Genomic DNA, 14,039 nt, shown 5'->3' with positions numbered 1-14,039 from the left:
CCGAACTCAAGACAATTTCTAACACAATGAGTCAGCTAATAAATCCCCTTCACGTTTACCTTTAGGGTAAATTAGAAGTAAATATCTGTCAATGCAAACCAGGCTAAAAAATCTGCTGTACCATAACAAGGAACAAATCCAAATTTTCCAAGAATTAGTAATTACAAGGAATCTGAAAAGACAGCAGATATCACCCCTAAATGAATACCAGGTAACTTTGCTAGAGCAATGGGCCATGTTTTTATCCCCATAAAATACTGATTTTAACTTTTGTATCCGTCTTGTCAGCCTTTTTTTTACAGGATGCAAATAGACAGCATGTCCAGTAACAGACAGTCTAGTCTTCATAGTCACTATAGAGATTTTTACATCAATTTCAAGTGGTCAAGGAACCAACTACAGTCTACAGTGTAACAAGCCAATTTGTAAAAATGGAAGAGAAGATCAACTGTGCTTCTGTAAAAACTCAATCGACATCTAGCTGGGGAGATCACAGTTATTGTTATCGGAAAATTTTTATTGTGGGGAAAAAAAAAAAAAAAGACAGAAGGTCCTTTGGGGAATGAATTTGCTTAAAGCCATAAATGACAGCCATCAGATATCTTTTCTAAATATACCTTGACAATATTATTAAAATATTTTTAGGGATTTCCTATGTAAAAAATATTTAAGAATTTAGGTAAGTTAAAATAAAATGGAATGCTCTAAAGTAAAGTTTGCAAAACAACTCCATAGCTTGACAAAGTGAAGTTCATCTTATTTTCACTTCCGATTGGATGTGAATATAAGGAAAAAATCAGAAGTCATCGGATTGTATTCAATTTTGAGTTTAATTTAAAAATTTGTAAATATCATGAAGTCATGTGTATGAAAGGTCCATCAAATCTAAATTCCAATCAAAAAAGAGGGTAAAACAGGAAGGAAGAAATGCCTACCAATTTAGGATTATTGACAGACTGTTTTAAACTTTAATGGTTGTAGCATTTTTCAATGGTAATTTTATTACCTCAGATTCTTGGGTTGTGGAAGGATTGCTGTTTTCCAACACTGGTATATCAGACTGTAGAATAAATAGAAAGTAAAAACTGAAAACTTCTCAAAAAGATATGTATTGAAATAGGAAAGAAGAAAAGCCAGGGTATTTTTTTTGTGGCAATGTATTGTATACCCTGGCTTTTCTTATTTCATTCATATTGACTCATATCAGGGTATGAATAGTGATTAGTAAACATGATTAGTGAAATCTGATTAGCATTCTCTTTTTCCTTTTTCTTTATGTAGAAATGTCAAAACTGATTAAAATATGCATAAAGTTATTTCCTATCATCTAAATGTATCTGTAGAGGGTTTGGCTCTACTGAATATTAATTTTCTTCCACTGCTTGAAATGCCACTACAAGGCACCTACATTGAGTTACCATTTATAGAGCACTTAGGGACAGGTTTAAATTCTGTCTGCACAAAATCAGACAAAAAAGCTGTGTTGCAAAAATATTTCATATTGAGAAATGGTGCAGCCTTGGAGTTAGAGTTTACTTTTTTGTTTAGGGACACTTATATTGTTATATAATCATAAGTGCCTGAACAGTGAAAACTGCAATACAGCCCCAAAAGGAGCAGAATGTCATAGCAACATGCGTATTCAGTGAGCTGAATTTTTTGTATGTGGTAAAGGGCAAGGTCAGAAGTACAGTACTGGCAATATCCATTTACAGACACTTTCCAATACTAAAAGATGGTCACTTGGCCACTATGAGAAAACAGAAGAAAGTTTTCTTAACATTAAAGAAGTGTTCAAAAGTCTAATTTTGGGGAAAATGGGTCTGAAAAACACATTGGAAAGGTTCGTTTTCACAGAAAGCAAATTTGTGCATTGCTGTTTTTTTATTGAATGTTTGTATTACTCAAACGCGATGTCCTATCTAAAATGCAGCTATAGCAATCTGGAAACAGCCTTTGCATGTCTGTTTTATCGATTTTTGTGTAAAATTTAATTTTGGATTTTACCATGTAGCTTGTTTGTAAGTAAAAATCCCTTATTGTTTTCAATGCTTGCCTTAAAAATCTACTGGAATGTGGTACCTCAACACCTGGATCCCCTGACAAAGTTATGTATTCTGTCACTATGGGTTGCACCTATTTATCAACTCTTGTGGTATCTCCTTGCCTGTCCATAGTAAAAAAAAATACAAAAAAAAAACAAAAAAAAAAAAAACTATGCATTATTATAACAGTTTAGGAATGGAAATTTGAATTAGGCTTAGTCTACATCAGGGGTGTTAAACTCTGGCCCGCAAGGTAATTTTGTTTGGCCTCCTGAGGTTTTGGGAAAATGAATGGCGCCTGCCTGCCAATGCCTTCTGCAGTGAGTGATGCCCCTACCACAACTCACGTCCACAGAGCTCTAAAGACACAAGTAATGCTGGGAACTGCAGTCCAGGCATCACTCACATCTCGCGTCTATGGAACAGCTGTCTGGTTATGCGGCTCCGCATTGGGCTGTTCCATAGACGCGAGTAATGCTGGGAATTAAAGTCCCTGCATCACTTGTCTTGTTTCTCTTCTGAGACTGGTCGCTATTCCTAGCTCACAGCAGGAGAAATAAAATTACTCAGATCTGCAGGAAACAAAAAATGAAGTACAAGGTAATCATCTGTGTGAAATGTGTGAAACCATCAAAAAGAGATGTCTCTTTTCTGTCTCCTTTGTAAATAACTTTCTTTTTTATTTTTCCAACAACAGTTTTGAAGATATCAGATATAAGCACATAATTTATGCATGAGTAACATTTCACTTCTTGGTGTCAATTGATTATTAACATTCATGCCATCTTTATTCAAATCTATTTAAGAACTGTAGCTAGGGGCCATTTAGTGCTTACATTGCATTGCCAAGTATTCTCTTGTTCCAGATTGCATGTTAAACAATACCTCCGTTTCCATATAAAAATATTTTATATTTAACCCCCCTAGCGTTCTAATTCTGTAATTTTTTGATGCAAAAAGTGATCCTATTTTTTTTGCATAGAAATTTTTGTTTATATTGTGGGCTTGTAATTCTTAGGATTAACTCCCAGGTATGATAATTATATTTATTTAATCAGGTAAGGGGGACCCCCAAAGGTACCCCGAGTGTGACTCGGGATTACCGCTTTTTGCAATTTTTCCGGCCCCGAGTCACACTCGGGAACACCCCTTAGGGGGTTAATTCGAAGGAATTACTTGCTATTTTTAAAATAAATTTCAAGTTTGGCTCCCGACTCGGTCTGAGTTTTTAATTTCGTCCCTCTGTGTATTTGAGTTTGACACCCCTGGTCTTCATGGACTGTTCCCCCAGCGTTTAACCTAAGGCTTTTAAAGCCCATGTTTGAAATCCCCATGCATTCCAATGGGCTAATCTACACCAGGACGTTTCCTTCAGGCACGTTTATGAGCTTTATTTTAAACGTTGTTTGCAACCTTTAAAAAATTAAAACGCAGGAAAACGCTTCTGTTGAACTCAATGGAGGCTTTTACAAGCCTTTTTAGGCTTTTTATGAAAGGTTTTTATGTACCCCTGTACTCATTCCCTGACAGGGTTAAAAATGAAACTTTATAAACGCTTATGTAAAATCGGGGGAATTTGCAGAAAAACGCGTCATAGGCGTTTTTTTTTAAAGTTTTTTAGTGTTGTAAAGTCAAGCTTTAAAACCCTTATAAAAGTGCATAAAAACATATGTAAACCTGGTAGGAACTATATGCATTTTTAAAACCATCCATGTAGAACGAGCCTTAAAGATGGTAATTGAGATTGTTGTTTAAATATTTATACATTTTCATGCCTTTCTTTTTGTAAATAAATATTAGAAAAATGTAATGATTACATGTAATTCCTAAACAACACACTGGGATACTTTTACCTCATTACACACAAGATCTTGAGTGTGGCTTTCTGAGCTAGTGGATGTTGTACGTCGCTCTCTGACTCTCTGTTTAAAGCTGCCACCTGCACAAAAAAAAAAAAAATATGTGTGCATGCATAACAAGTACCAGTAAAATCTTCACTGCCTTTTTTTTCAATCAGCAATAAGTTCTTTACTGTAATGTAAGTTCTAGTAAAGTACCCTCTTTTTTCTTAGGAGCTATTTCTCCCACACTATATTTTAGCCCCACAACTGTTCTCAAACTACAGAAACTTAAAACCTATGTAACTAAAACAATTGTTTAATCCAAACTGTTGAAACAGGGTAGATTTTTGTTTTCCTGGTGAGTGTGCTAGGGAACTTATTATATTGTACTGCTCTGTAAACTGCTCTATCCATGTGCACTTTTGTGCAGTTACCATAGAACTGTGCTTGGATACTGGCAAATTCCTCTACCTTTGAGGAGTAATGGATTACCTTCATGTATCTCTGTTCTTAATTTATTCATGGCCCAGTGCCACAGTTGCATCCTAGCCTTGCTCTCCTCCCGGGCAAAAAAATAATAATAAAATAAGTCTAGGGCTGTGTCTTTTTTTTTCAAAACCATCTTTAAAGTGTATGTACAGCTAACATTTCCACATAAGTTTTGGATATAATCAGGATGCATTACAACCCCTGTAAATGTGTTTGCTGCCTGTGTCTATTAAAGAGGTTCACATATATACTATATTCAAATGTTTAAACAGGTAGGAAGAGGAGGTCTCTATGAAGTGAAATTGATTCCCCTCTTAAACAGGTGCCACTAAACAGATACCCCCTTTGGAAAGTCTTCTTTCACACCTCTTGATCTTATTTATCTTAGCATTGACAGTCACCTGAACACACACACACACATATATATATATATATATATATATATATATATATATATATATAATAAATAATAAAATAAAATCAACCTTCTATATGCCAACAGGTCAAAGAAACCGACAGTGGTTCTAACCCTCACGTTACCTTGTTCTAGGCAAAAAATATAACAATACTCAGTTTCAAATGCTGCCAACAATTACCTGTATCAGACAATGATTATGTTATATTAATAAGAACTAATAGGAATCTCTTTAAAATACCTAATCAACCATCAACAATAATTATGCTTGGTTCAATTCAAAACAATTACCAACAAGCAATAAATAAAATTAGTAAAATAGAAAGCCAGACCTTTCTTTACAATCAAAAAAAAAATATTTTTTTTTTGTTTGTATTTTTTACACTACAAATACACTCACTTTTTGAATGTCCAGAGCTGTCATAACCGCCAAAAGTCTCTGATCGCCTTGGCAAAGCACAAACACCAGTGCTTGTATCATCATGTGAAGTGGAGAAAGCACATAGTAGCATGGAATGAATCTTTTGAGCTGTAAGAAAGAGGGATGTAGACACGTCAGGACTGACAAAACTTTAAAAAAAAAAAAGAAAAAAAAAAAAAGAAAAGAAAAGTTAGTTGCTCTTGTTACATTCATATTTGAATGTAAATGCTCATTCATTACCAATACCTTACCTTCTGCTGTGGCAGAAAGAAGGGTGCCTTCGCCTTTTAAGTTGTCTGCAATATCAGATCCAACAAAAAGTCTCTTCGATCCTTGAGAAGAATCATCAAAACCATATATCTCAGCCATGTCTATATAAAGCTGTAGCTTTTCATTAAGCGTTTGCATTATGTACACATCCTTCAAATTCAGGCGCTCTGGAAAAACAAGAATAATACAGACATGAGCTATTGTGTATATTTATCATCTAAATAACTTTTATTAATAATTAGTTTACAATAGAAAGAACGTTGAAAAATATCACTAACTTGGAATTTATTTACCTTGGTAATCCTTAATTTTAGCAGCACGCTCATATGCCTGTTTTCTTTCAATATCCACTTCATTGGTTATTTCTCCATCATCTGGACAACTTAACAAAAGGAACAGGACATTTTAAATAAACTGAAAAGATAAGTAAAATTCAAGCAGAGATCAAAAGTATAAGAGGATGTAGCCAGGGAGCCTACCAGAGTTAAAACCACTGTCTGGTAAACTAATTTTATCAACATAAGATAAAAGTTTGACTGTAAACAGCACTTGTGGTCTAAAATCTATTTCAGGAGTATTGTGTATTACTGGATAACATCACAAGGTATGTAACAGCAAACACACACAAGCATTTCACACACAAAATTGTTCATGAGAACAAAATTCTGAATAAACACGTTGCAGCAAGAACTATATTTAGGGGTCTTTTTATAAAGCAGTGAATCAGACAATCCCTGAAACATTCCCTGAAAGAAAAACAATTACTGCCACTGAAACACATAAACCTGGAAGATGCCTCACAAAAAAATATTGTTTCAGTGAATGTCAAGATACACAGCTTTAAAAATAGACCCCTTAGTGTAGATAAAAAAAAAATGTAAAATGTGTAAATAAAAAAATCAGGAATGCTTTAGACTACGGAGCAGTACCTCTCCACAGCACCACGAATCAGTGTCATCCAGGTATTCCTCTCCTCTTTGGAGGCAGTATGTATTTCATACATCTCTGGGCCTGTCAGTGAAGCACTTATCAAAAACATGGCTTTTTCTTCATTAGCCACCTCTCGTACAATCAACTTTTGTAGTGAAATGACAGGAGGTTTGGCATCCTAAAAGATAAAACAGTGTATAGATAATGTAATTGATTTGAACAAACAGACAAAATTCGTTATGCAGAGTACAAATAAATGTGGTTAAAAATGTTATGTGAAATAACAGCAGTTTTGAATCACTTTGCTATAAAATATCATTAAGGGGGTAGAATATCAGAAAGGTTTCAGCTATAACATGGATGAGTTGGAATGGTCTTTTATCAACAAAAGGAAGAAAAAAAGCATTTTTTTTCAGTACAGGCTGTAAATTAAATCATTTCAAAGTGTTTATGTGTCCTGGGTTTCTGGTTTTGATACAACTTGCCATGTCAATTACAAGTGGCAACACTTCACCATGCAAGGAGGAGAGCAAGGAAGTCCCAAAATGCTGATGTGGGTACAACAGAGAAAGGAGTTGTGGGAGGGAAATTAAATGATGAAGAACCTTACATGAGATATAGGAGAACACTGGTTTCAGGTAAGTAACACCACAAAAATACTATATTTGTAAAGCACTGAACGTTAGGGTTTTATTATTACGGATTACAGCACAAACATTTTAAACAGAAAAAGATAATTTGATGGATAGTTACAAATTACTCTAAATCATGACCCTTGATTTTAAAGTTGCTAAATAATGATGCTCAGTTTACTCTAAAACACTTACCACAGAGGAAAATATATACTTTTGATCCTTCTCTTGAAGGAGAAGCAATACGTCTGTCAACAACACAGCCAAGATGTCTATAATCCAAGAAACAATTACAAAAATGTATTTTACATAAGTATTTACATGAATTTGCAGGTAATAGTCCTTTTTTTATGAGGTATTCCTAAAGTTAAATATCTAAGGCTGTTTAGGTTTTGAGGCTTTGTACATTTAAAATGTTTCAAGATCAAAATAACAAATATGGCATTAAATACTCAGGCATTTCCCCTTAACATATACTTTCAAAGTACAAACAAAGCAAAATGAAACACAGTTCTTCCCCTTTACAAATCATCCCCTATATGGACACAGTTATTTTCCCAACATACCTTTTAATCTTCCGGAAGCAGTCTTCCAATAAAGCATGCCATCATGAAGAAGTTGCCGTTTCTCCATGTCATGCTTCCTAAATGTTATTCGGTTATTTAATTTACCAGATGATTTTGCATCAATTTTGGCTATGATCTCTTCCAGACGTTGTACCTTCTCACTCTTATGAACATTCAAGTCTATTTCTGTAATTGTTTCCTTAATAAGTGTCAGTGCCTGAGTTAGTGCTTCATAGTCTTCGGTCCCTTCTAGGTAAAAAGAAAGTAGATAACCAAGCTTGAAACAAAATCTATTATACCTAAACAAATGTCATTGTCATGCTAATAAAAGTAAAAACAAAATATATTGTTGCAAAGTCAAAGAGAGTTTGGGGAAAAATAGAAGCTACATTACTTTATTTGTATCCTCCAATAAAAATATTTTCAAAAAATAAGTCACACATTACAAAAAGTGAAGAAAATCTTACATTACATCCTGGAACATCTGATAACTCTCAAAAACAATTAAAATGCAGACCTGCATTTACTTACATTTTCTGTATACTTTCATGGGAAAGGGGTGCCTCACTGCTAACTACTGGGTAATCTGGGTTACAGCAAGTCATTTACAGTTTAAAAATGTATTTAAAAGTTAAATTGTGCAAGAAACTGTGTTTACCCACTCCAAAGGATAGTGTATAAACCTACTGATGATCTTGTCCCCTACACCTCACAATTAATGACAGTCTAACAGAAATCAATGATATGCTGTGGCAAATGCTGTCATTTTAGCATACCGAAGTAAACAAGGGAGCCTGAAACCTAATAAAAATGTTATATTCTGCACTGTATAATAAAGGATCCCAATGTAATAAAGTTTAGAAAAGTAAAGAAAGGGCTTTAGTAATTTAAAAAGTGATGGTCATTTTCCAAACTACCTTTTCACTTAGCTGGTGTTTAATAAGTAAAAACCATAACAAAAACTCAGTGTATAAACAAGTAGAGAAAAATAAAGACTAAACATTAAAGAACATTAACAGCACAGCAGCAACAGTGTAACATCAAAGGAAATACCTGTCAAATACTTATGTGAGAGTTGGTTTGCCTTGCTCCAGATTGCCACATACAGTTCAAGGTATTAGAGTCACTGGGTTTCCTTCAGTGCTCAATCTGTCAATGCTGTCGTCCTTAGCAAGACTGCATCAGTGAGAGCTCCCTCTGCTAGGCTTACATGGCTTTTTCTATTCCAAAAACTGGGGTGGGACTAATGGGACAATCCAATGACAGCAGGATGGGGGCTGTCTACATGGATTATGGTGCTTTGTGGACACCCAGGATGCTCCTACTTTAACAATTTTCATAATTTCATAAATTTGGTGTTTTATAAACTGCCAACTCGCAGATTATAAATCAGCACAAAGTATGGTGTTCAAAGAGACCAAACAAGGCAGGTCTGGGACTTGTGGTTCATCCGGAAATCAGAGGCCACTCAACTAGCATTATCTGCAAGATGCTTAGTTTTATGACACATGGAGACACAAAACTAAAACTTTTACAATGTGTGTTAAAAACTAGAGTCTGGATGGATGCTGGTTGTCGGAGAAAGAAAAAAATCTGATATGGGGAGTTTTATGACCCTGGTCTGTTGTACTCTTAAACAGAAGCCTTAAAGAGGGACTTTAGCCTCCACTCCTTTACATTTAAAGCATACCTAATACTCAGAATTTTCACTTTACATAAAAGGGTAGAGAACACCTTTATGTAAGGTAAAAAAAGGTTTTTTTTTTTGTTAAAAAGGGTGCAGCACTGCCCCCTAATTATCGGCTTCCTATGCGGTCGAGAATGAATTGAAGAGGCATCATTTGGCAACCTTTTTTTCATCCTTTTTTTCATCCTACATCACCTGATCTGGCGCCTGGGTTGGGTGACGTAGGATGAAGAACCCGGAAGAGAAGACGAAGATGGCGGCATCTGGAGCGCACGCTTTCAGACAGATGTCGGGACAACGTGGGACCAGATGTTGGACACCCCCTGAGTGATCGGAGTGCCCTGCGCGATTGAAGGCAAGTGTTTTTTTGTTTTTGAGTATAGCTCCTCTATAGGGGAATCTGGCGTTAGAGCTCTCCCCAACATAACAGCCCCCCCCCCCCCCCTACCATAAGAGAGAGCATAGGAGGGATAATTCGATCCTTCCCAGTGCATCTGTCCTCCACCGGCTCTGCCCGGCGAGATAGTCCATCAGCATTGCTATAAGTGCTGCTGTTTTTGTGCTGGATTGCAGAGTCATACTGCTGAAGAATCAGGCTCCAACGGAGGAACTTCAATTTGTCCCCTTTGGCATGGTTTAGAAAACTGTGTGGGTTGTGATCATTGATAACTGTGAAGCTCCTGCCATACAAGTATAACTGCAGCTTCTGCAGGGGCCACACAACCGCAAGGCACTCTTTTTCCATGGTGGCATATGCAACCTTCATGAAAGCAACTTCCTACTAAAGTACAAGATTGGATGCTCATCTCCCACATGATCCATCTGGCTTAGTAGTGTGCCTAAGCTATGGTTTGTACTAAAAATTGACATGTAAAGTCTGGGCATGAGGCAGAGGAGCACTGGCAAGTGTTTTATTTAAACTCTGAAAGGCTCCTCTCACGCCAACGTGCATTTCCACTGTTCTGGGCCTTTTCTGGTCCCTAAGAATGACTGTGACAGTGTTCCTAAGATATGCAGGGAAAGTGTTAAAGGCTCCAGGGAAAAAAAAGAGTATTAATAGGTTTGGATAGGTTTCCTAGGAAAGAAACTAAAGACTATAGGGCCCTGGAGCCGGCCAAGGGTGGGTTCCCTGGCCCAACCCAAGCCTGATTTGGATTTTATTCACCTGCATTCTTGCTCAGGTGCAAGAAGAGATGATCAGCCAGTGTGCTGCAGGCTGGAGTGTGATGAGAAGGCAGCCAGAGGGCTCCGGGCTGAGAAGGCAGCCAGAGGGCTCCGGGCTGAGAAGGCAGCCAGAGGGCTCCGGGCTGAGAAGGCAGCCAGAGGGCTCCGGGCTGAGAAGGTAGATTGCTGTCCCCCGGGGTCCTGCTGGTCCCATATATATTTATAATATATATATGCTGCTGTACAGTTATATTACATTAACATTTTTTTTTTTTTAGGTTTATTATTAATGTATTACATTTATTAACTATTAGACATGTGTCAGTGAGTTATGCTATTATTATTATTATATATATATTATAATTATAATTATATTATATATATATTATATATTATAATTATATATATATTATAATTATAATTATTATTATATTATTATTATTATTATATTATGATATAATTATTATTAGAATTATAGGTCAATAATGTAAAATAAATTTCCATGCACAATTTTTTGTTCCACTTTTTGCATGCAAATATGACCAGAATCAGACTGCTAGGGAGGTTAAACTGTGAGTCAACAGTGGTGATATAGTGTGTGTTAGAAAGAGAGGGCACACAGTGAGGTAGCCAGATTGCCCAGCTGGGCTACTGTTTATTTTTTTGTTACAAAAATTGTGGAGTGTGCTGTAACACTTGGCTAAAGAAAAAAATACTGCTGTTAATTTGGACTTTTAGAGTCTGCTGCCTATTATCTGCCCTGTAAACATCCCGTTACCATGAGCACCCCCCAGTGATATACCACATGACCTAACCTGTTTCTTGGTTTTTGAGGTAGGCCAGGCCATTAAGGCCTCAACCTTTCCCATCTCCAGTCTCAGGGTGCTGCCTCCAACCCGATGTCCTAGGTACTGGACTTCAGTCATGCAAATTTTACATTTTCTGTGTTTCACAGTCAGATTGGCCGATGCCAGGGTGTTACAATACATATTTTGTGCCCCGATTCACAGATACTGACCACTACAGTGCTCACTTATCACTTCTGTCTCTAGCTTTGCCAGAGCAACATAAACTCTACTTTCAAGTATAGGATGTGACTGTTTCCACTCTGAAAGTGCTAGGTTATAGTGGTCAACCACATATGCGCTTTGAGGCATGTAAAAAAATTAGGATGCCATTCAAAATTAGAGTGTTCATATGTGTTCTTAAAAATAAATTCATTTATGAGGGTTTTTTTCCCCAAAGCTCTACATGAAAACAAAAAACTTGAAAAATCCCACTTACCTTTACTTACACAGATCCCTCTTGTGCCGTCCTTGATTCAGTCCCGCGCTGTTCTGGATTCCTCCTTTATCCTGCCACAGAGGAAGTTCCAGACGCTGCCATCAGCTTCCTCCTTTTTTTTTCCTAGCTACGTCACCCAAACTGCCACTGCGCATGAACGAGATCAGCACTTTTTTCCCCATTGCAGGAACAAGCCTTTTCTGTGCATGCACGATCCCAAAGCCTTCCGGGATATGTGACGTATGTATCCCAGGAGGCTCTGCACTTACATTCAGTCTTTACCGCTGTGGCCATAAAGACAGACGGCAGAGGGGCTTCCCCCTTGATAAAAAAAAAAAAAAAAAAAAAAAAAAAAGCCCCCCCCCCCCCCTTTTATATAAAGTTAGAATTTTGGTTACAGGTCTGCTTCAAGCTGCATTACTATGATCACACCACAAGAATGCTGCTATACTTTTACAGTTAAGGTAAAAATTTAAAACATCAGTTTTTGTATTTTAATTTATTTTCCAATAGATAATAGGAATATACAGAGAGAATGTGTCCTACCTTCTGTGTTTTGTAATATCCTCTCCACAAGGACTGGATACTTTGTAATCCTCTGTGTAACCAACAATATACACTCAGGGACTCCCAGACGCCTCACAATAGAAGAATTACCTATTTTCTGTTTCAAAAAAACAAAAGTATAAACTTTAACATAATTATTCAAATATGATTCATTTATGTACCACGTCCCATATTTTTATAAACTTATGAAAAATCTTTTTTCCCCTATTTCTCCTAGGCGATTTGTGGGACTTTTAAGGTACCCAGTAATACTACAGTATAAATTGATATAGACATATTTAATAAACAATATTACTCAAACAGTTTGAAAATTCCACAAATCACATGAAAAGCCAAAAACACTGTGGGGGTACAATGCACTAGACAAAATTTCTACCATGTCAATATGTTTTCATCCTAGATTTCCATTTCTCAACATGTTTCACGGAGTAAAATGTAAGTGGAAATAAATTTGTATTTAGGGTAAGTCCCCATTATCCAATTCTAAATGTTGATGTTGTGTCACTTTGGCCTGGCCAATCAAAATACCTGACAATCACAAACCTGGAAAAGGGACCAGGTGAAGATGCCAGACTTAGAAGGAGGAAAAGTGAATTTATTTAAATAAATGCAAAAGGGCAAATAACTATTTTTATTGCAGAAGGCCTAACCCTTCTTCTTCAATAAAGAACCATTTAGGTTTTTTTTTACTCTAAGACCAAGGCACTGTCAGACACTACTTTGGATAAATACCTATTGTGTTCATGACTAAAACAGACTAAAACAGTTATTTATAGCAGACAAGCTGCTAATTTAGAATGTAGCTTTCATTTAAAATTTCAGCTGTGCTGATCACTGTGATTTAGATATTTAAAAGGATAAAATCATTTCCTATATATAATTTCTACTGCTCTATGAAAGTATTTTTGTTTTATATACACATAGAGGTTTTGTATATCTAGATATCACAAGACTTTTATTTTTTATTGCTACTACATTTCTGCTCTAGTGCCGACTTCAGAAACCTTAACATGTTCAGCCACAGAGATCAAATAATTAGCATGAAGCAATAATAAATTTACATTTGATCCAGATTGGTTAAAAAATAGATGCACAGACATTTTATAAACCAACCAAAGTGTATATTAGTTTTCACTATGTTTTTTTTTCTTTTGTTCCTTACCTTCATAAGGTTTTGAAACTTTTTATTTTCTCTCATCAGGAACTTGTAGTGGCTCACTGCTCTGTTATGCAGGCTACAGAAAATACCATATTGGTCCTTCATCCTCTCTCCAGTGTCACCTGAAAACTGAAGTCAACCAAAATTACATGACTTTAGAAATTCTCTACCATCAATCAGAAAGAATACCCACTTAACTATAGCAAATGTTCCAGCATCGACACTTTTTTAAGGTAGTCATTTTTCCCATTGTGGCAGACAGAACTTGACTATCGAGACAGCAGTCAAAAGCACAGCAGTACACACCCTAACATGTGCCGTTTACATGTGAAAATACAACTTGAACAATACTACCAGAAATGCTGGGCTGCTGGTAACAGCTCGGTATGCCATAAACTAATATAGATATGGATGGTTATTTACTTTAACAAGGACATCTAAAACCAGACTAAACAAAATATTTTTCAATACATTATTCAATGACTACATTGAATACTTTCATATTCCTAAAGTCTCTGTAAAACGAGTTTAGGTTGGTAGGTTTCGGTAATTTGGATTTAAAAAGCATT

At 36.1% G+C, this 14,039-nt stretch overlaps 1 protein-coding gene across 2 annotated transcripts in view; it reads right to left on the bottom strand.

Moving 5' to 3' along the window:
• The window catches only part of ARHGEF18 (Rho/Rac guanine nucleotide exchange factor 18), a 148,392-nt gene that overhangs the window by 10,084 nt on the left and 124,269 nt on the right, over positions 1 to 14,039 (bottom strand). For both annotated transcript variants that reach the window (XM_072405152.1, XM_072405154.1), the window contains 10 exons: positions 13,474 to 13,599; positions 12,291 to 12,408; positions 7,610 to 7,858; positions 7,239 to 7,315; positions 6,411 to 6,589; positions 5,775 to 5,863; positions 5,463 to 5,648; positions 5,191 to 5,319; positions 3,899 to 3,984; positions 1,007 to 1,060 (listed from right to left, as the gene is read on the bottom strand). In XM_072405152.1, coding sequence (XP_072261253.1) covers positions 1,007 to 1,060; positions 3,899 to 3,984; positions 5,191 to 5,319; positions 5,463 to 5,648; positions 5,775 to 5,863; positions 6,411 to 6,589; positions 7,239 to 7,315; positions 7,610 to 7,858; positions 12,291 to 12,408; positions 13,474 to 13,599 — 1,293 coding nt within the window. The remainder of the gene's footprint in view (positions 1 to 1,006; positions 1,061 to 3,898; positions 3,985 to 5,190; positions 5,320 to 5,462; positions 5,649 to 5,774; positions 5,864 to 6,410; positions 6,590 to 7,238; positions 7,316 to 7,609; positions 7,859 to 12,290; positions 12,409 to 13,473; positions 13,600 to 14,039) is intronic.

Source organism: Pyxicephalus adspersus, chromosome 3, assembly GCF_032062135.1.
Source record: "Pyxicephalus adspersus chromosome 3, UCB_Pads_2.0, whole genome shotgun sequence".
In the NCBI taxonomy this organism is placed as follows: Eukaryota; Metazoa; Chordata; class Amphibia; order Anura; family Pyxicephalidae; genus Pyxicephalus; species Pyxicephalus adspersus.
Note: the sequence above shows the minus strand (reverse complement) of the source record. Positions and strands in the feature narration are given on the sequence as shown.